We start from the raw sequence: 21650 nt of genomic DNA, 5'->3' as shown, positions 1-21650 counted from the left end.
ATAATAATAATAATAATAATAATAAATATATTTGTTTCTTACTAGACTCTCCCTTTGGATCGAGGCGGGGAACAACATTAGAACAGGAATCAATACATCTTAAAAATTCATGATTTAACATTGATCTGGATAGGCCTGCCGGAAAAGGCTAGTCTTTAAAGCTGCCTTAAAATCACACAGAGAGTTAATTTTACGAATCTCTTCCGGCAGGCCATTCCACAATCTGGGGGCGACAGAAGAAAAGGTCCTCTGGGAAACTGATGTCAGCCTAGTTTTAGCTGACTGAAGTAAGTTCACCCCAGAGGACCTGAGTGTGCGGGGCGGACTATATGGGAGAAGGCGATCCCGCAGGTAACCTGGACCCAAACCATTTAGGGCTTTAAAGGCAATGACCAACACTTTGTACTTTGCCCAGAAACTAATTGGCAGCCAGTGGAGTGATTTTAATGTTGGGGTAATATGCTCACCCCTAGATGTACCGGTGACCAACCTGGCTGCCATATTTTGAACTAGTTGAAGTTTCTGAACTAGGTACAATGGTAGCCCTATGTAGAGCACATTGCAGAAGTCAAGCCTTGAGGTTACCAGCGCATGCACTACTGTCTTTAGGTCTTCTAAGAAGGGGCACAGCTGGCGTATCAGCCGAAGCTGATAGTAGGCACTCCTGGCCGTTGCATCCATCTGGGCTGTCATTTGGAGTGACGGATCTAGGAGCACCCCCAAACTGTGAACACAGTCTTTCAGGGGGAGTGTAGCCCCATCCAGAACTGGCTGACACACCTCCAAACCTAGGTCAGAGCCCTTGACAGCAAGCACCTCTGTTTTGTCTGGATTCAGCTTCAGTTTGTTTTTCCTCATCCAGCCCATTACTGCCTCCAAGCATTCATTCAGACGAGACTCACTATCCTTAGCTGACGCTGTTATTGAAGGCATCAAGAAATATATTTGGGTGTCATCAGCATACTGATAGCACCCCGCCCCATGCCTCTGGATGATCTCTCCCAGTGGTTTCATGTAGATGTTAAACAGCATTGGGGATAGGATGGCATCTTGTGGTACGCCATACAACAGCTCCTTTTTTGAGGAGCAACTATCCCCAAGCATCACCATCTGGAATCTACCTGAGAGGGAGGACCGGAACCACTGGAGCACAGTGCCCCCGATTCCCAAACCCCTCAGGTGTTCCAGAAGGATACCATGGTCGATGGTATCGAAAGCTGCTGAAAGGTCCAAAAGTACCAGCAGGGACACGCTCCCCCTGTCAATACTCATGCGGAGATCATCCACTAAGGCGACCATAGCTGTCTCAACTCCGTATCCTGCCCTAAAGCTGGTTTGAAATGGATCTGGAAAATCTGTATCATCCAAAACTGCTTGAAGTTGGAAGGCAACTGCCCTCTCAATCACCTTGCCCAAAAATGTAAGATTTGATACTGGTCTATAATTATTTAGGTCCAGGGGATCCAGGGAGGGCTTTTTGAGAAGCGGCCGTACCACTGCTTCTTTTAAACATGGTGGAAAACTCCCCTCCCTGAGAGATGCATTAACAATATGTTGTAGTTTAACTGCATCTCCTTCCTGGGCGACCAGCCAAGAAGGACAGGGATCGAGAGGACAAGTTGTCTTCCTTACTCGTCCAAGCAGCTTGTCCACATCATCAGTACTCACCAACTGAAACTGATCCAGTGTAATCCTACTCATGGATTTGCTGGACACTTCAGCTTCAGCTTCTGTTATAACGACGGCATCTAAATTGGCTCTTATCCGAGAGATTTTCTCTGTGAAATGATTATTAAATGCATCACAGTGAACTACCGAAGGCTCTAAAACTGGGTTCAGGGGAGGAGGTGCCTGAGTTAGACCCCTCACCACCCTAAACAGTTCTGCTGGACGTGAATTCGCAGACGCAATGCGGTCAGAGAAGAAAGCTTTCTTCGTGCACATATTGCCACCCCATAGGAATGAAGATGTTCTCTATGACGTGCCTTGTCGGATATGAGACGAGTTTTCCTTCATCGGCGCTCTAGTCGTCGACCTTCCTGCTTCAACTTCCTGAGATCTTCTGTGTACCAAGGTGCCTGATTGGAAGCAGGTCGGAGAGGACGTTTGGGGGCAATCGTGTCAATAGCCCTAGTTAGGTCTTGATTCCATCTATTGACCAGGGCTTCAACAGGATCGTCGACAATACCAGCCATAGCACCCTTTAAGGCTTTCTGGAATCCAAAAGGATCCATCAGCCTTCGAGGGCAGACCATCTTAATAGGTCCGCCGCCCCTGCAGGGGCGGATGGCAGCCATGATATTAACCCTGACCAGAAAATGGTCTGTCCATGACAACGAAGAGGTATTTATCACCTCCACCCACAGATCTGTCTGTTCGTAACTGAAAACAACATTGAGGGTGCGACTTGCTGAATGTGTGGGTCCAGAGATCAATTGGGATAGGCCCATGTTTGTCATGGATGCCATGAACTCCTGAGCTGCACCTGACAAACCATTCCAGAAAGGGATGTTGAAGTCACCCAGGGCCAAAAGCCTGGGTGACTCCAACACCAACTCCCAATTAGAGTAGACTCATTGAAATAAATGGGACCCAAGTTGTGGCTAGTTAAGCCCCATTGATTTCAGTAGCTGTACTGTATGATTAAGTCTGCATCCAACAACTTTCCTGTTCCTCTATAGCTTCTGCACCTTGGAGAGCTCCTTTAGAGTTCTGACTGGAACCCAGAGTGCACTCACCGGCCCACTGATATCGGAGCCACCGACCTCCACTGTCTTTATCCCAGAGGTGGGCAACTGGTGACTCTCCAGATGTTTTGGCTTATAATACCCATGAGCCCTACCCCCCCAAAAATCTTTGTGAAACATTAGTTAATGATGAGATCTCCCAATCTATTAGCCCCTAAAAGCACGACTCTCCCAGATCACTTCTGTATCAGCCAGCAATCAATGCAATCTCATGTTAGGTGAATGGGAGCACTTGTACGTTGCTGTATTCTGCAGTTGACAATTCCAGATATTTTGGCCTACAAAATCCATCAGCCCTAGTCAGCATAGCCAATACTTCAAGACTGGAGCTAGTGCAGAACACAGCAGCTCGGCTGTTGTCAGAAGCTGCCTCTTTCCAGCATATAACTCTTTTGCTGAGGGAATTGCACTAGCTACTGGGCCAGGTTTAAGGTTTTGGTACTAGTGGACAAAGCCCTAAACAACTTGGGAGCAGTATATCTGAGAGAGTGACTTCTCTGTTACCATCCTACCCAATCACTGAGGTCATCGGAGGGCCTGCTCCTGGTGGTTCCACGTGGACTTGTGGCCCGATTGGAGTCCTTGAGGAGAAGAGCCTTTAGTGTGGTGGCCCCTTCCCTGTGGAACTCTCTGCCCCTGGAGGTCAGGCAGGCACCAACACTAGTCTGCTTCCGGTGCCTCCTGAAAACAACTCTGTTTCAAGAAGCCTTCCTCAACTGACTAGTCACTGTTTTTCTGATCCCTTTGTTTTTAAATTGAACTATTTAAATTTGCTATTTAAATCCTCTTTCTTTTACTGTTTGTAACTATGTTCACCGCTCTTGAATCTGTGTTAGATAATTGAGCAGTATATAAATATTGTAGATGATGATGATGATGATGATAAACAATGATGATGATGGGAGTGGGGGGGGTCAAAACATCTGGAGGGTCAAATGCTGTCCATTCCTACTCAAGTTGCACTGTAAAACCCAAATCCCTTTTCTGATTTCTTAGGAGTGGCAAGGTCATGTTCCTTTTGACCTTGACCTAGGGCAGTCTCCTACCACCTTCTGCGTCTCCTTTCCCTCCCCTTTCCTGAAACAGCCAAGGCTGTTCTCCACGCATATTGACGCCTAAATTTTGGCTGACATTTGCAAAAGTCATCATTGTCTATGTGATAATACTAGTAATAACAATTCATATTGTTCTAGGAAAGAAGGAAGCAGCTTTCAGCCTGTTCTATTGACAGGGTTGCTGGTTTGTTTGGTTTTTTCCTTTTTCTTTTTTTACAATAAAGTGGCAAGTGCTCAAAGTTCTTTTGTGTGTTCCTTTGTTCTGCAGAGAAGATAGGGCTGCTAGGGAGAGGTTGGGCCCAGCAGGATCATTGCAGAAATGCCAGAGCTTTAAAGGCAAAAAAAAAAGCTGCAGCCGATGAACAAGTACTACTTCTGTCCTCATTGTCAAACGTTCTCCAAAATCGTGAGGACCACAAAGCTTATTCTTATTGTAATGGAATTTGCGATCCCCATAATTGGAAAGACCTCCTGCACGAAGGCTTCTCCTCCCTCAGTTGTCACCCCTGGCAGCCATTCTAATAGGCTGCACAGAGGGAAATGAGAATCAGAGACCATGGCTAGACCTAGTGGTCTAACGTGACGGAGGGGAAAGGATCTCGTGATTTTGTGATCGCGAGATCTCACCTTCTGTCCACATATGGCATGCAACATCCTGGGTGGAGGAGGATGTAGTGGCCACCATTTTGGTTTTGTTTTTAAAGGGGAAGGAGCTCCTGAGGAGCTCTGCGCCCCTTGTGCGGTTCCTGGCTCCTCGTGGTTACTCGTGAGGAGCCGGGATAAAACTGCAATGCCTGGCCACATGGACTAAAAGGCCCTGCCGATATCCCAGGACAAGGGAGGGATCATCCCTCCCTTCCCCTGAAATCCCAGGGTGATACCTGGGATATTGGCAAGTCTAGCCATGGCCATAGAATAGTTGAGTTGGAAGGGGCTGATAAGGCCATTGAGTCCAACCCCATGCTCAATGGAAGAGAAGCTATTCCACCAGCCCTGCTGAAAGACAATGTAATTCCCCCCCCTCTTCTCTTCCTATCCCTTTCTCCTTGTGTGTCATAACTTTTTGGATTGCAGGCCTGTGGGCAGAGACTGGTTTTACTGGTTAGGTGAAGCCACTCGGGAAGCTTTTTTAGTTGAGAACTAGGATAAAAATATTTTAAATAACTCTGCAGAAGCCAATGGATTCTTGCATTCAAGGCCATTTTCTGTGCTCTGCTTCATAATTGACAGGCATATGCCCAATCATTCCCTCAAGACATGGTATTGTATGGACAGGAACATTAGGACATGATATTTTTTATTTTCATGAGTATGCCTGGTACTAGGGATGTCGAAGAAATTTGAACCAGAATCCAAAGAGCTAAGATTTTTATTAATCTGACTGATTGATTCTGCAGTGGACCTGCTTCTACTCAGTTGGGTGGATTCTATGGACTTGTAGAACATTTCGCTAACTTTCCTGAAATTTGCACCAATTTATTAATAGAAAAAATCTCTCTCTCTATCTCAGCCAAAAATGCACATTCTTCCCCACAGGATAAAGAGTGAAAATGCACATTTTGGGAGGATTTGCATATTTGGGGGATCTGTGCATTTCTGCAGGGGCGAATTTGCAAATGTATGAATTTGCAAAAAAATAGAAAATGCAAAAATCCAATTCTATCGATAGAATGAAATACAATCTGTGAAATACAAACAGGATGGATTTTACACAATCTGTACATCCCTACCTGGCACCAACCTTCTTTGGAGGAGGGATTCATGAAGCCAAGCAAAGAACTGTTTAATTTCCCTCTAACTTCTGTTTCCTCCTTTGCTCGCAGGTTTACACCTGTCAGCTTTTTGTAGAAAGAAGAAAGAAAAAAAGATACAGATATCTTGGTGTGTGAATGTGTGTATGCAAGAGATGTATTTTGCCTTTGCCACCTAGCTCTAGCTGCCAAGAGCTTCAAGTGTGGTGGTGGTGGCAGAAACATTGATCTTGCTAGCTGCACTTCCTTGTTCACTCTTAAAACTTCACTTCAGGCTCAGATTTTGTAAGCTATTTAAAAAAACAAAAGGCATTCTATACATTAGCTTTTTTTTTTAAAAAAACCTAAAGTCTCTCTACTTCTTTGTAAAACAAAGGGCATGTCTAGATGATGGGGGTAGAGGGATATGATCTTGTAATTTTATGATTGCAAGATCGTCCCCCTCGTCTACACATGTGTGCGATGTCCCAGGGGGAAGAGGACGCCATTCCCACAGTTCTGTTTTTTTAATCAGAAAAGAGCGCCGGAGTGTTCCTGCACAAAATGTAAGTGTTTTTTTTTTAAAAAACAACCCCTCCTGCTCCCCCACCCCACCCCCAAAGGGCACAGAGCTCTCTGCCCCATGACTGGCTCCTGGCTCCTTGTGGTTACTCACGAGGAGTCAGGATGAAAACGGGATGGGTGCCCACATGTCCCACGGTCTTGGACAAGCCCGAGACTGTGGGAAAAACTGAAATTAAACTGTAGGGCCATATCCTGGGACACAGGAGGGATCATCCCTTCCTGACCCTGGGATTCCCTGTGCATCATGTCTAGACATGCCCAAAGATTAAGATCACTGAAAAGGAAAGTATTTTATTTCTGAACTGCTCTTACAGTTTAGTAGTTAATCCATTTTTCTGAACTTCAGAAAGTTCTACCCCTGCTCAGTGAATATGCTGGGTTCTTTTACACATTTGAAAATGCCACACATTTGCCATTGTCACTGGCAGCTCCTGTGAGCAGTCCTTTCCAGCAGTGGCAATAGTAGACCTCTTCCCAGCTGCCGCCATTTTTCCTTCCGTAATCCACCTTAGAACAGCACCATGACAACAGGATATCTGGGAAAGAAATGGGGCCCACCATTTCCCCCCCCCCCAGAAACCCCCTTGGAACAATGTCAGGTCCTGACATAGGGTCACTCCAAGAGGTGTGTGGGGCGGGAAGAGAATAGGGCCATGGAATGGAGCTTTACTACTATGGCCATTCATGGCAGCAGGTAAACAAAGGTTTAATGGGGATGGGAAGGTTTCAAAAGCACAGCTGCAGCTTCCATCAAAGTACATCTCCTCCCTGCAAAATCTTTGTGAACGTTTGTAAACTTTCGGCACCTCTTAAAATGGCTGCCACCCACCTCTGTGGTAGCTTATATGCAGGACCTACAAAATGTTTTGAGAGAAGTGGGGAAGGCGACCCAAGAGGCACAGAAGAGGTGGTACAATGTAAGGACGCGGCAGCGGGTATTCCAAGAGGGAGACAAAGTGTTACGTGTTTACATTACTGGGTTTTTTTATGCTATATATGTTTTCAAAGTATTCTTGCTTATTCTTCCCATGTATTTACTCTACCCTTAGTTCTAATAAAGCTTTCTGCTGTACAATCTGTGAGCTCTCTTTGTCCTGGCTTGAGGCCATGATAAATTCAGTATTAACAGGTCACAGAAAACTGTGCTCAGTCATTACAGATGCAACTAATGAATTGGATTTAATAATAATAATAATAATAATAATAATAATAATAATAATAATAATAATAATTTCTTACCCAACTCTCCCTCTGGATCGAGGCAGGGAACAACATTAAATACAATATAATACTAGGATGTTTCTACACTAGAGCCCTTTAGTGCAAGTGTAGCATTGCTTTTCTGCAGTGAACTCAAAGCAGAATTAAAGCAGAGCTTCCACACAGCACTTATAATACTGCTAGATTGTCCGCCAGTAAACTTCCCCTTGGACAAATGTAAGACACCACAAGACTATTTGTTGTTCTTGCTGGAATAGATCAAAGTGGCCACTCCCCTAGAAATTGGGCTAGCATGTATACCTGGTTTTTTGAATGGCCTTTTTTGCATCCCATATTACAGTAACAATATTATTAATTCCATACCGAGCAGCATTTAATTCTCTGCTCAACAAGGAAGTGTTATCAGAAAAAAAGAGAGAAAAGATCACAGACAAATGACATTTTCCGTGTCTGTTTATTTTTGGTCATGATTCAATGAAAATTAAATCAGACGTATATTCCAGTTTTCCTGCCTCTTCGCTCTGTTATTTCACATTCCATATTCTTACACCAAAAAGGTGGTCCAGGCATCCTGGTTTGGATCCCAGACCCTGTTCTAACCAATAGGCATCCCAGCCACTGTCCTCCACTTCCAGAAGTGGCAGGGATTCTACAGAGTGCAGGGCTTTCCTTTCTCCCATCTCTAGCCCTTAGTAGGGGATGGTGCGGCTGGAGTGCAATCCAACCGCGTGATGTTGTTCACATAAAAGCCATCATCCAGCACGATCACTCCAGGCTTGGTAGCACAGCTGGCCTCTGTTGCACAACCTTTCAAAGCAGTGGTGTTCTGGAAGCCACCTGTAAGGAAAGAACAATGTGAGTGTCCACACAAGTGTTTTGAAAGACATCTTGCATCCTCCCTGCAGCAGCGAGAAATTGAAGCGCTGCTACCAGGTTTACTTCCTTTTACATGAGATGTCATAGTGAGTTTGTTAGTGAGCAGAAATACGGACTTCACAGAGTTCCAAAATGCTGCTAAGAGACCCATGAAGCCTAACACATTGAGTAGATTTTAGCAGGCTTTAGCTGACAAGAGAAGGTCTCATTCCTTGGATGGACCTCTCATAGGGCCCGTTCAGAAGACACCTTAAACCATGGCTTTAACTATAACATGGCTTTTTTTTTGCTTTATTCACTATGGTTAAAGCCGTGGTTTAAGGTGTCTTCTGAACACAGCTTGGCTTTCTGGCTTAACCACCATGGTTAAAGCCATGGTTTGAAGTGTCTTCTGAATGGGGCCAGAACTCAACTGAACACAGATGGCATCAGTGTCGTCATAATGTTTGTGACTTATTTACAGATATGAAAGTGGAGGCAGAGAGGCACTCCCCAGAAGGTAGAGGTTCTCCAGCCTCCTAAGCTGCACCCCACATTTTCAGTAAACCCTACCTGGAAACTTAGCTCTTTGTCCCACACACCTGTCCTCTCTCCTCAGAGGGGTCCCCTTCTCCAAGCTCTGATGGGTATCTCATTCACAAGGCAGATGCCTCACCATCATTGGGCCAACCCTGTTTTTCCAACTCACCTACAGTGATTGTACTGACAAAGTAAATGCAGCGATTTTCATTGTGGGTGCATTTGACTGCCTTCTTGGCATCGCAGTGGTCTGAATTGATGGAGAAGCAGGATGGGCATTGCAGCCCATTGCGAACTGTGTTCTTGGGAGGCACTGAGAAAAACAAAAAGGAGTAGCCATACATGAAGCATTCTCTAAAAGGTCAAATTCCATTTCAGTGAAGCTGTTGTAGGCTGCATTCCACTGCTGTGGCTGAAGGCAAAGTGGAATAAGCTTGACCCCTTCACACGTGCTCCCCCCCCCCCGGTTTTTTCTTTCTCTGACTTTCTATAACTTCCATTACACAACCTCTAGGTGGTGCTGTAATATAGTGGAGTTGTGCCAATACACGAGGCCTCAATAATGCCGTTGAGAAAAATAACATCTTTCTTAATTAGGGGAAAAAACATGATACGGGCTGCAAAGCACAGGAAAAGCACTGGAAGAGGATGACGTCATGTAAAGGACTCTCAAATTACTGTAAGGGAGGAATTATGAATGTGGAATAAAAGCCTCATGTAGAAATGCTTGAGTAAGAGAGGTGGCAATATACAGTGATTCAAACACATAGGAGCAGCAAGGGAGAAAAGGAAGGGTGTTTGGGGTGGGGGGGCAGGAGACTTTTGAAGGGTGGCAGATGGTGGAGCTGGAGGGGTGAAAATCATTGGCATGGGTGTATTGAGAGATAAGTCTGGTGGGGGAGGGATCGGGAACAAGGTCTCAGGCCTCATCTACACCAAGCAGGATATTGCACTATGAAAGCAGTATGAAAGCCATATATAAAAGGCAGGAGCCACACTACTGCTTTATAGCAGTATTGAAGTGCACTGACAACTGTTGGGGGGCATTGACACATACCATATACCGCTTTCATACTGCTATATCCTGCTTAGTGTGGCTTCTGCCTTTTATATACTGCTTTCTTACCATAGTGCAATATCCTGCTTGGTGTAGATTAAGCCTCAGAGAACTTTGAAATTAAGGACAAGGAGTTTGTGTTGGATCTGGGACTAGGCAGGAAGCCAATATAGGGATTTGAAGAAGAGGATTCATGTGGACAGAGTGACAGAGAGTTGTATGATTTTGGGAGCCAAGTCTGATCCATACTTGCTTGGACTCAAGACTTAAGTCGTACTTAGAGCAGACCCACCGAAATCAATGTCACTGATGCTTGTCATCCACCCAAGCAACCCATAGTTTTATTTTTTAAAGATATCCTTTATCCCATTAACCCTTTCAGGAGTGAAATATTCCTATCAAGGGGCATATTAAGCTTTTCCTCATGTTGCATGCCCTTTTTCCATGGTCGCCACTTATGCCTCGCCAGAAAAGAGGACACAATTTTGCATAGGCCATCCTCAGGGGTCCTTCTCCGCGAGCCCCTGCCAAAAGAAGTGAGGCAGGTGGCTACCAGGAGGAGGGCCTTCTCTGCTGTGGCACCCTGGCTGTGGAATGAGCTCTCTAAAAAGGTTCGCTTGGCACCTACATTATATGCCTTTAGACGCCAGGTGAAGACCTTTTTATTAAAATAAATTTTAACTTGGTGTTTTAAATTTGTAATTTTGCATTGCTGCTGTTTTTATCTGGTTGAGCTTTTATATAGTATTTTATATTATCGTTTTATACTATTGTTTTATACTTGAATTGTCTTAAATTTGTAAACTGCCCAGAGAGCTCCGGCTATTGGGTGGTATAGAAATGCAATAAATAAATAATAAATTAATTAATATAATATATAATATAATACCAAAAATGCAGATGTTAACCATTTCTGAAAGCAACAAAAATACAATCAAAATACAGTTTTAGCAATAGCCATAATTTTATTTATTTATTTATTTATTTATTACATTTTTATACCGCCCAATAGCCGAAGCTCTCTGGGCAGTTTAATAACCGAAGTTATTATTATATTATAACTTATAATATAATAAGTTAGCCCTGCTGGGGTGTTGGCTCTTGACAGGTGCCTACCCTGCAACCCCAGAACAATAATCAGCAACAATGATATGTACTTACATTTGACAGTGACGTTGTTGCACAAATCTTTCTTGCAACAAGTGGCCTTAGTATGGCTGTACTTGCCTTCCTCCACAGTAACGCTGGAATAGTTGGCGTGACAGTATTTCGATTCCATGCATGACTTGAAGGAGCTAAATTCTGGCTTACCATCTGTGAAAATAAATGAAAGAGACCTCTTTGGACCCGGAAAGAGAGAGAGGACCATGGCTCTTATCTATTTCCAGCCTCGTGGGCAGCCTGATGTCTCATCCTGAGAGCCCAGGGAGTTTTGGCTATGGGGAGGTATATAAATGTAATAAATAAATTAAATAAATAAACTCCTTGCTTCCTAAGCAGAGCATCCCTGCCCTGTGGAACAAACTTATTTATTTATTAAAACATTTGTATCCCACCCTATATCACTGGGATCTCAGGGCGGCATACAGATAAATCAGAACAATGTAAAAATAAATAATATGCACAGCTAAAAAGTATTAAATTATTAACAAATTAAAACCAGTAGAATTTTTTTAAAAAAGCAATAAAAGCAGTGTAAACTATGTGCAACTATAGAGAATTTAGCTCTCAAAGGCTTTGATAAGAAGCCATGTTTTTGCTTGGTGGTTAAATGAAGCCAACGATGGTGCCAGTCGGGCCTCCAAGGGGAGGGTATTCCACAACCGGGGGGCCACCACAGAGAAAGCCCTCTCCCACATCCCACCGTAATGTTCGTCTCGCTTGTAATGAAAGTATGCCTGATAGTGTCTGAAAGGTTGTCATACAGAGGAGGGCTCAGATCTCTTCTCGATCATTCCAGAGTGCAGGACATGGAATAATGGGCTCAAGTTACAGGAAGCCAGATTCCGGCTGGACATCAGGAAAAACGTCCTGACTGTTAGAGCAGTATGACAATGGAACCAATGACCTAGGGAGTTTGCGGGCTCTCCCACACTAGAGGCATTCAAGAAGCAGCTGGACAACCGTCAGGGATGCTTTAAGGTGGATTCCTGCATTGAGCAGGGGGTTGGACTCGATGGCCTTATAGGCCCCTTCCAACTCTACCTTTCTATGGTTCTACCACTTTCTGCCTTTCTGCTTCTCCTTGCCTTCTTTGTCTCGGCCTGCCTTGACTTGCAGTCCAAGGCTGCAATACTAGACAGCTAGGAAATAAACGCCATTGAAGACCATGGGGCTTGATCTACGAAGCCCTATCTCATCTACTCCAGGGGTTGGGCAGCCTCTTTGAGCATGAGGGCCAATTTCCAGTTTTAGAAACTCTCGGGGACCACATTGCAGTGGTGGGCGGAGCCAAAGGCAAGAGGGCGGGACCAAAATTACAAAACAACCCAACTTGTGGTAGTTTAATAGACTTACTCATGGTAACTAAGCCTTCGGAGATGGATGTCAACCTTTTAGAAAGGGGGAACAATTGCACGAAAACTGGGAAGCCACCAAACAAAGTGTGTTTGAGAGAAAGAGGAAGGAGTCATGGTTATTTGAGGGACAACAGAGAGCTGGATTTGGCCCCCTGAGGTTCCCCACCCCTGGTCTACCAGCTGGGATCAAGTAATATAACTGTCATCTATGCCGAAAACACTCCTCACTTACCCTGGGTGTATCCTGTGACACCAGAAATGCAGGTATCCTCCTGGGACTTGCATTTCTGGATTCTTGTCTTTAAGCAAGTTTTTTCATCATTAAAGCACAAAGCACATTTCAGAGAAATTGCTGCAGATGAGAAAATAAATGGTTGTAAAAATGAACACATGCACGCACCCCCCTGCCTTTATGCCATCGTCCATGTTTCTTCCCATTTAATCCTCACAACAACCCTGCCAGGTAGGACTGATAGAGCAAGAGAGGCCTAAGATCACCCAGCAAGCTTCATAGCAAAGGGGCATGCTCCTGCATCTACCCAGTTCACACAACAAACCTGGTCAGCAACACCTGTATCTTTAGTTGTAGTTAGAGCACACTTCCACAGTGTTTACTTTGGGAAACAGGATGGCTGTGCTATTGGGGATCACCTGGTCCCCCTGTTTAGTATAGCTTACTTCCCCAAGATCCCCAAGATCCCCCAACTGGAGCCTGGTGCAAAAGGCATCAACTTAGAATTAAAGAATTCTGAGTCCAGGAATTTGTTTTGATTACAAGAACTGAACGGAGATCACAAATATCCACTCAGGTCACTCTAAGCAGTCTTCATTTTAGCAGTATAATTTAGGATGGTGATGCAGAGTCATTTTATTATAGTTGGAAACAGGCAGTTGGAAATCCTTGCTGATCTACCGCAAAAGCACCTATTGATCTAAAGTACATCCAGATTTTCCTTTTGCCCAACCTGGTACCCTCCAGATGTTTTCAACTGCAACTCCTGCATTCCTGACCATTGTCCGTGTTGGCTGGAGCTGAATGAAGTCCAAAACATCTGGAGGGTACCAGGTTGGGGAACTCTGGTCTAAGGGAAAGCTCCCTTCATACGCCTATTTGGAGGTTCTGACTCCCAGCTCCAAAATTGGCCTACTGAATTCGCCTTCTCAAAGAATCCAGAAGTATCAACGCTCATGTCCTCCTGCTCTAATCTCCTCTCCTTTTGAAGAATCCACAATTCTGGCTTCTTCATGTGTTCCAGGCCATTGCACAGGGCTGGCTCAAGGCATTTTGCTGCTTGGGACATAGAGCAAGGTGATGCGTCCCTTCTATTCTATATTCAAAAGCCAACTAGACTGGGAGTTGAATCCTTCTTCAACACCTGTGATGGGACAGTGACCTCCACCATACGTCAAGGTGTCAGGCTAGCTTAGGGAGTACAAGCTGGGCCCTGTGGCACACAGCTTTCTCCTCATACACCATGTTGACATCTCCCAGCATTTGCCACCTGAAGCAACTGCCTTACTATGCCTAACGGTAGGGCCAGCCCTGCATCTACATTTTCCCTTTCCAGATAGGAGAAAAACAGCCGAGGAGTTCTAGGTTGTACCAACCTTTAGGTAGGAGAACCAGGAGGAAGAACGTGCACAGGAAAACCTTCATAGTGCTGGAAAGCTCAATGCCCAGATAGATACTCTAAGGTAGCCACAGGAGGAATGGAAGTCTTCAGAGGAATTTATAGAAGGCAGCAACCCGTAGAGCAGACGACAGCGGTTTGGTGGGTTATGAGAAAACATCTTCAAATTACACATCACATCACCTCTTCCCAGCAGTTTGGTCCCCTCTGGCACATGCCTGGTTGCCCGGAGCTAGGCAATAACAGGAAATGCAATTTTGTAGGATTCCACAGCAACTTCTCTTCTAAGGTGACCCCTCATTTGTGTCTTATTTCCCGCAGGCCTGGAAACTAACAGAGTTGTGTAAGTCCTGCAAAATGGTGGAAGAAAGAGAGACGAGCTCTGGTGCCATGTATAGATAAACAATGAACTTTGTTTATCTATACATGGCACCAGAGCTCGTCTCTCTTTCTTCCACCTTCCTACTGGTGCCAATTCCCTTCATCTACCAGTGCCTAAGTCCTGTAAAAGCCAGAGCCCTGGCCTAATTCTACAATTGTCTTCTCATGTATCTTTTAATTCAAAACCATATTTTTAGATAGACTATTTTGCCGACCCTATCATGTTTTTTTAATCAGAAATGTGAACAGGAGGAGGCGTAAGACATATGAGAACATCAGGTAGGATCTCTGAGTGAGAACATGGCCCTTTCTACACCTAAGGATTATCCCAGGAAATGGAGGGATTGTCCCTACCTGCTCCCAGGATCCCCTGTGTGTCATTTGAATGCACAAGGATGATCCTGGGGAAAAAGGCAGGTGTAAAAATGGCCCATATTTGCAAGCCTATCCAAAAATGCAATTTTACTTGGTTCCTCTTTGGTGAGACAGAGGGTGGGGGGATTTTGTACTGGTGCTGGAGATGGCTGCCAGAGCAGAACTTTAGCTGCCACATTGACCCCTTCCTCTGTCACACTGCCATTCGTCCCTCATGTCCCACTGCTAGCGGCATCCCAGGAAGGATGCATGCTGAATGGAAAACATGGCGGCACTCTGGACCATGGCTTAAACCAGTGGTCCCCAATCTTTTTGGCACCCGGGACTGGTTTCGTGGAAGACAATTTTTCCACAGACCGGGGGTGGCTGGGTTGAGGGGATGGTTTTGGGATGATTCAAGCACATTACATTTATTGTGCACTTCATTTCTATTATTATTACTATCTTTGAAAATGGAAGCTGGCCCCCCCTCTTGCCTTCGTTCCTTTCCCCCTCACCCCCGCCCCGACGCTTCCCCGGAGGTGTGGAGGAATTGAGAGGCAGAGCATCCACACAAAACAACAACAGCCCACCACAACCCATGGATGCTGGTGGCTCCAATTTTGGTGGGTTTCAGTTAGAACCAGCCAGAATGCTGAATGCATTATTACTGCATTTATATCCCACCCTTTTTTCCTGCGAGTAACCCAAGGTGGCATACATAATCCTCCTCCTCCCCACTTTATCCTCACAACAACAACCCTGAGAGGTGGGTTAGGCTGAGAGTCTGTGACTGGCCCAAAGTCACCCAGTGGGTTTCAATGGCCAAGTGGGGACTAGAACCTGGATCTCCCGATTTCAGCGCCCGAAGAGAGTCCCGGGGAGATGACACCGCGGGGGAGAGCGAGAGGCAGGAGCTGAACTCGTCCGCCGCGTGCATGCAAACGCAAATACAAACACACCGAGGGAGAAAAGTGTTTTGCAGGAGGAGCCGCCGCCGCTGGGACGCGCCAGAAGAGCCGCCGGGTGGGAGGGGGGATTATTCGAATGGAAGAACATGCGAGGGGGAAGCGGCCCGAGCAGCGCCTTTGAATGGGGTAGAGATTCTTCCGCAGGCGGCGCTGCCTAGCTCACAGTACACACAGTAAAGAAAGAGGAGCTTCTTTTAGGTACGTCTTTAAAAAAGTCGCACGGAAGCGCCTTCGCAACGACGTGTAGATCTGACTGAAACCCAGGGTGGGTTCACAGCCCCACCAAATTTGGAGTCACCAGCTTCCGATGGCTTGCTTCTAAATCGACCGCGCAGCACGGGATGGCCATAGGTGGGCTCTTGAGGGCTTCACCGGGGCTGCCCAATTCCCCCAGGAGTGACCTAACCCCTTCGCTCCTCGTTTGATCCAACAGAAAGCCTTAAACTGGATCAGCCTCGCCTTGCTCATTCCCCTTTACCAGGGTTCTGAGTAGGCCATGGAACCTACTTATTTACAAACACTGCGAAATCCATCTTGTTAAACCTGGTTTGCATTGCAGTGAAAGCGGCAAAAATTAGGAAAGACTTAGTGTCCCCTGATGATAACTAAGGTTGCTGGTAAAAATCCCAGCACTATATATGATGTTTTATACGTAAAAGTTCAATATTTGATGTTTAATACAATGCTGTAATGTAATGTAATGTTTTTATATCATGACTCTAGTATCTGGCTAAAACCCATGCTGGGTTGCCTTAATAAAATTTTATTTGAATAAAGAATATCAGGAGAGTAAATGCGTGAATCTTAAAATCTTCCATCCCTGCAAATGAAAAGCTTTGAACTTTCAGATTTTCCCCTCTGCCATTGCTCATAGCCAAATTATACCTGGGTCAAGATTCCTTTTCATAGTCTGTCCTCAAGGTATTTAGAATGATCACCTTCAAAATCTGTATCACAAGGAGAAAGCAGGTGACTTGCAGGAAGTGTGTATTGAGAAAGGGCTTCAAATGACCCATGATAGGGTGACCATATGAAAAGGAGGACAGGGCTCCTGTATCTTTAACAGTTGCATAGAAAAGGAAATTTCAGCAGATGTTATTTGTATATGTGGTGAAATTCCCTCTTTATCACAACAGTTAAAGCTGCAGGAGCTATACTAGAGTGACCAGATTTAAAAGAGGGCAGGGCACCTGCAGCTTTAACTGTTGTGATGAAGAGGGAATTTCACCAGGTTCCCCATATATACAAATGACACGTGCTGGAATTTCCTTTTTAATATAACTGTTAAAGATACAGGAGCCCTGTCCTCCCTTTCATATGGTCACCCTAACCCATGAGTCTGGTCCTACTTCTCAGTCCTGTGGAGCAAATTCATCACAAAGGTCAAAAGGCAGGCAGAGGCCAGGAATACAGTGTTACCTCTCAAGCCTAGAGCAGTCCAAAAGGACAGTCAGAGGTAGAACCAAAGTCAAGCACAGGCAAACAGTCTAATCCAAGCATAATCCAAGGAGCAGAGTCTTATCAAGAGGTCAGCCACACAAAAGAGGGGTCAGGGAAAGCAAAGTCAGGAAAAATTAGCTTGCAGGGTACTGGGACCTGATACCCAGATGTTATTCTAGCACCTTTTAAGCCTGAACCTTCAGAGCCTCACTCACTGCTAAGGTAGAGGCTATTAGTGCCACCTGAGGAAAAGTGAACCTTTACTCACAAGGAGTCTTTATTCCTCAGGAAGGCACTTCTGCATCTTGTACCTGACTGAGGCCTCATCAACAAAGCCCTATGAAGAGAGACTGAAAGAACTGGACATGTTGAGCCTGGAGAAGAGAAGAAGATTGAGGGTAGACATGAGAGCACTCTTCAAATACTTAAAAGGTTGTCACACAGAAGAGGGCCAGGATCTCTTCTCGATCCTCCCAGAGTGCAGGACACAGAATAACGGGCTCAAGTTAGAGGAAGCCAGATTCTGGTTGGACATCAGGGAAAACTTCCTGACTGCTTGCACCAGTTACCCAGGTATGTTGTGGGCTCTCCCACACTAGAGGCCTTCAAGAGGCAGCTGGACAAGCATCTGTCAGGGATGCTTTAGGGTTGATTCCTGCATTGAGCAGGGGGTTGGACTCAATGCCCTTATAGGACCCTTCCAACTCTACTATTCTATGATTCTATACCAAGCAGGTTATTGCACTATGAAAGCAGTCTGAAAGTTGTATATAAAAGGTAGGAGCCACACTACTGCTTTATAGCAGTATTGAAGGGCACTGACAACTCTTGGGGCCCATTGACCCATACCATATATTGCTTTCATACTGCTATATCCTGCTTGGTGTGGCTCCTGCCTTTTACATACCACTTTCATAGTGCAATATCCTGTTTGATGTAGATTCAACCTTAGTCTACTTTGTCAAGTGGATTGGGCACTGTGGGAACAGAATGCTAGACTAGATGGATCTTCGGTCTGATCCAGCATGTCCTGTCTTACATTCTTATGAAAGAGCAGGTCTGTCCTGATATTAGAGTTCATTGAAATGGTGGTGGATACGTTGGAACCCTATGGACGAGGTTTTTGTACTGCAGCTTCCATCTGCCCCATCAGTATGGGCCGTGGCCAGGGAGGAAGGGAGTTGTAGACCAGCTTTGTCTGGTGGGTCACATGTTCCTCATCCCTGCCCTAAGCAGAGATCACAACTGCATAAGTTTCCTCGCTTCCCCTTCACCCAGCTCTCTCCCCCATTCTCTCTGCCCAAATTCAAAGTATTGCCTTGTTTTTTTCTCTTCCCTTCACACTAGCACAGTGGTTCCCAAACTTTTTCAGGTAACTGCCCCTTTGGTTCCACAAACCCATGCCCAGCGCCCCCCTACCCTACACTATAAAAATCATTATTCAGAATAGTAGTTTTCAACGACCCACTAAGGAAGATAATAACAATAAAATTCAAAACAGTAACAATTAATGGAGTACTTTATTCAAAATCCAATTGGTGTGCCCTCCATGCTGGCTGCAAACAGAGGCGTTCGCTCTCTTTTCCCTCCCTCCTTCGGTAAGCCTGGGGTGGGTGCTTCCCATTTAGAGGGGATTCTAGGAGTTGAAGGACTTTTTTCTGTCTAAACATGCATAAAATTGTGCCTTTAACTTATGTCACACTAGCATGAATACAGGAATCAAATAAGATTTCCTTCTTCAGTGGAACACACTTACTTAGGAGTAAGCACCATTTTGCTATAGGAAAAGATAATGTATTTTAATTAAAATTTAAAAATAATTATCTGCCACCTGGTACAGAGTTTTTCTATGGAAAACCTGGCTGGGACTGAAGTAGAGGGGCACTAATTTTACTTTACTTATTGTCTTTAAATATGGTTAAATATCCCACAGTTACCTTGCTATTCTATTTCTACAATTCATTTTCTCCTGTCTTTTCTTCACCCTCTCTTCGTTTTCAGGCTGAATCCTATGCACATTTACCTCAGAGTAAGTTCTATTGATCTCAGTGGGGCTTACTTCTGAGTAGACATACTTAGGATTGTGCTGCAGCTCTGTTTTTATGGTGACACAAGATACACACATACCATGTTTACCAAAAGAACGCTTGAAAAAAGGGGGTAGACACCCTGAAATAAGCAAGGTCAGATAGGAATTGCTTCAGCAAGCATTCTGAAATAAGGTGCTGCTGAATCTTGTTTAGCCAGGAAGGACCTGGGGAATTGCAAGTCTCTCCCCCTCCCCCTTTTCTTTTCTCTCCCAATCCTGTTGTAGTCCAGATTTTTTTGGGGGTGGGAGCACACACACAGACACACAGCATCTCTCTCTCTCTCTCTCTCTCTCTCTCTCTCTCTCTCTCTCTCCAACTTCCCCTACCCCCAAGCCTCACAATAGCTGCCGGGCTGATTAGAACAGGAGGGCAGAAGCTCAGAGGGGAGATGGCCCTAATCTGCAACTTTTGATGGGGGAAGGGAGCCTAGTGATACCTTGCAGCAGCACAAGCAGTCCTGCTCCCCACCCAGCCGGCAGCCGCTGTTCTTGGCAGCTGCTCTGCCACCCGCCATCCTCTACGTGCTCCTTCCTCTCTGCCGCAGGGCTGCTTCTCCCGCCTTGTGTAGAAACTATCGCGAGAGGTCTGCCGGGGCAGCTTGTAAGCGGGTGGCGGTAGCTCCAGCAGGAAAGAAGCCCTGGGCCCTCCTAGGAAGGAGAAGAGTGGGCAGAGCAGCTGGATTTGCCACTGTTTCCTGCTCTGCTGCCTCCTGTGGGCGCTCCCCCCACCCCCTACTTCTGGTGGGGCCGCTTTGGGCTTGAGATAGGAGGAGAGAGCGGCTGCGTGAGTGAGAAAGTCCTTCTTGAGCAGGAGTGGTGTGGGGAGAGCAGCTGAATTTGCCGCTCTTTCCTGCTCGGTCCCTGGGTTTTAGGACCTTCTGGAGAGACCACCTTGAGTGCCCCCCTGCTGTCCCTTTGCCTCTTAACGCCCCCCTATGCAATCCCACCGCCCCACTTTGGGAACCACTGCACTAGCAGAAAGATGTCACTTTCCAAAGGCGGGAAAGAAAGACTACTTCTGTCAAGAAGCGTAGATGTTATTTTATTAAGTCCCTCAGGGTCCATTAGAACCATACTCTTCAGTTCTTTCTAGGAAAACACCCAATTATCTTCCCCCAGCAGGTCAGCAATCAGTTTTCCATGAAGAAAATGAAACTGCCCAAGTCGAGTCTTGAAATGAAATATTTGCCACACAAAGGTTTATGGCTTTTCTATGTGAGACATTTGTCGTGCGCTTGTTCTGCCCAACTCTGGTTCTTTAGATGACGTTGTGTCTTTTACGCTTTCGCTTCTGTATCTACTGAGCACCTTTCAGTGAGCTTCTTTTTATAGTGCCACCTAGAGGTTATGCAGTGGGAAAGCAGGAATGGAAATGCTTCTCCTGTAGTGGGCGGATCTCAATCCTGTGACAAACCTGGAAATAGACACAGTGGATCAATAAGCAATGAACAGCTTCGTGTAAAAAAGCTCTTCGTCTGAGGGGTGCTCCCTGCCTGCAAGCTTACAATAAAAAAAGACGTGACACACAAAGAAAAAGGAAGGAGAGAAGAGGGAATTAGAGACACAATCCTATGCATGTTTAGCTAGAAAAAAAGTCCTTCCAGCATTCCCCAGCCAGCAACGGGGCTTTGACACATCTAAAAATCACCCCAAAGGAGAAGAAATGCTCCTTTTTCTAATGGAGCAGCTCAGCAGAGTTGACAGAAGGAAACGCCGCTGACCTTGTCCCGTTACAGAAATAATAATAATAATAATAATAATAATAATAATAATAATAATAAATACATTTATTTGTTACCTGCCTCTCCCTCTGGAGCGAGGCGGGGTACAACACAAATAAAAACACCATAAAATATGTACAACTAATTCAAACGTTTAAAACCAGTGCATTATTAAAAGCAGCACACCATTAAAAAGGCATCTTAAAGAATTTATTGAGAGAGAAATAAATGTTCCGTTTCGAAATTGTAGGGTTTTTAGAAAAAGATCAAAGACAACAGGGTATAGTAATAATCTATGTGGCAAGTTAATACTTGGCGTTATTGCCTTGAAAAGCAAGGCTGAGGTGAGCGATAGAAGTGAACAGCTCTTTGGTGCTGGTGAATGTGGAGTCTGAGTTGGAGCTGCGTTTGTGTCATTTCCTCCCTGGATTGGATATGCTTCTGTATTTAGGTTGGGTGGGAGATTCCCTGCTTTTTGCTGCTCCCCTCCTGCAAGGGGGGAAAAATTATGCAAGTTTATCAGTGTGTTTGTTTGCCTCGGATGCAGTAGAAAGGCAGGGACACAAGCAGGGTGTTTTATCTCCGCCATCTAACGAGCCCAACTGCTTCCCTTTCGGAATTGCAGGCATCCCTTTTGCCGCCCCCTTTGCCAAGTTAGAGGAATAAAACCAGGTTTACGAAATGTATCAATGGTTTGGTTTGTCTGTGGATGGAAAGAATGGAGATCTGGTTTCTGAAGGTTTGTTGTGAGTGG

The 21650-nt window shown here is 45.3% G+C and overlaps 1 protein-coding gene across 1 annotated transcript; it reads right to left on the bottom strand.

Annotated features, from left to right (window-relative positions):
* Positions 1-8020: 8020 nt before the first annotated feature.
* On the bottom strand, positions 8021-11069 carry LOC134408411 (phospholipase A2 inhibitor and Ly6/PLAUR domain-containing protein-like). Its single transcript, XM_063140668.1, has 3 exons — positions 10952-11069; positions 8903-9046; positions 8021-8175 (listed from the first exon to the last, which is right to left on the bottom strand). Exons 1-3 carry the CDS (start codon positions 11067-11069, stop codon positions 8021-8023), a joined length of 417 nt encoding a protein of 138 aa, XP_062996738.1.
* Between the last annotated feature and the right edge of the window lie 10581 nt (positions 11070-21650).

This window comes from Elgaria multicarinata, chromosome 13 (genome assembly GCF_023053635.1).
Source record: "Elgaria multicarinata webbii isolate HBS135686 ecotype San Diego chromosome 13, rElgMul1.1.pri, whole genome shotgun sequence".
Lineage (NCBI taxonomy): Eukaryota > Metazoa > Chordata > Lepidosauria > Squamata > Anguidae > Elgaria > Elgaria multicarinata.
The sequence above is the reverse complement of the archived record's forward strand: the minus strand, read 5'-3'. Positions and strand labels throughout refer to the sequence as shown.

Coding starts and splice junctions, on each gene's coding strand:
- LOC134408411 (XM_063140668.1), bottom strand. CDS start 11,069: ATGGAATCGAAATACTGTCACGCCAACTATTCCAGCGTTACTGTGGAG. Junction 9,047..10,951: donor CAACAACGTCACTGTCAAAT/GTAAGTACATAT, acceptor TGTTTTTCTCAG/TGCCTCCCAAGAACACAGTT. Junction 8,176..8,902: donor TGTCAGTACAATCACTGTAG/GTGAGTTGGAAA, acceptor CTTTCCTTACAG/GTGGCTTCCAGAACACCACT.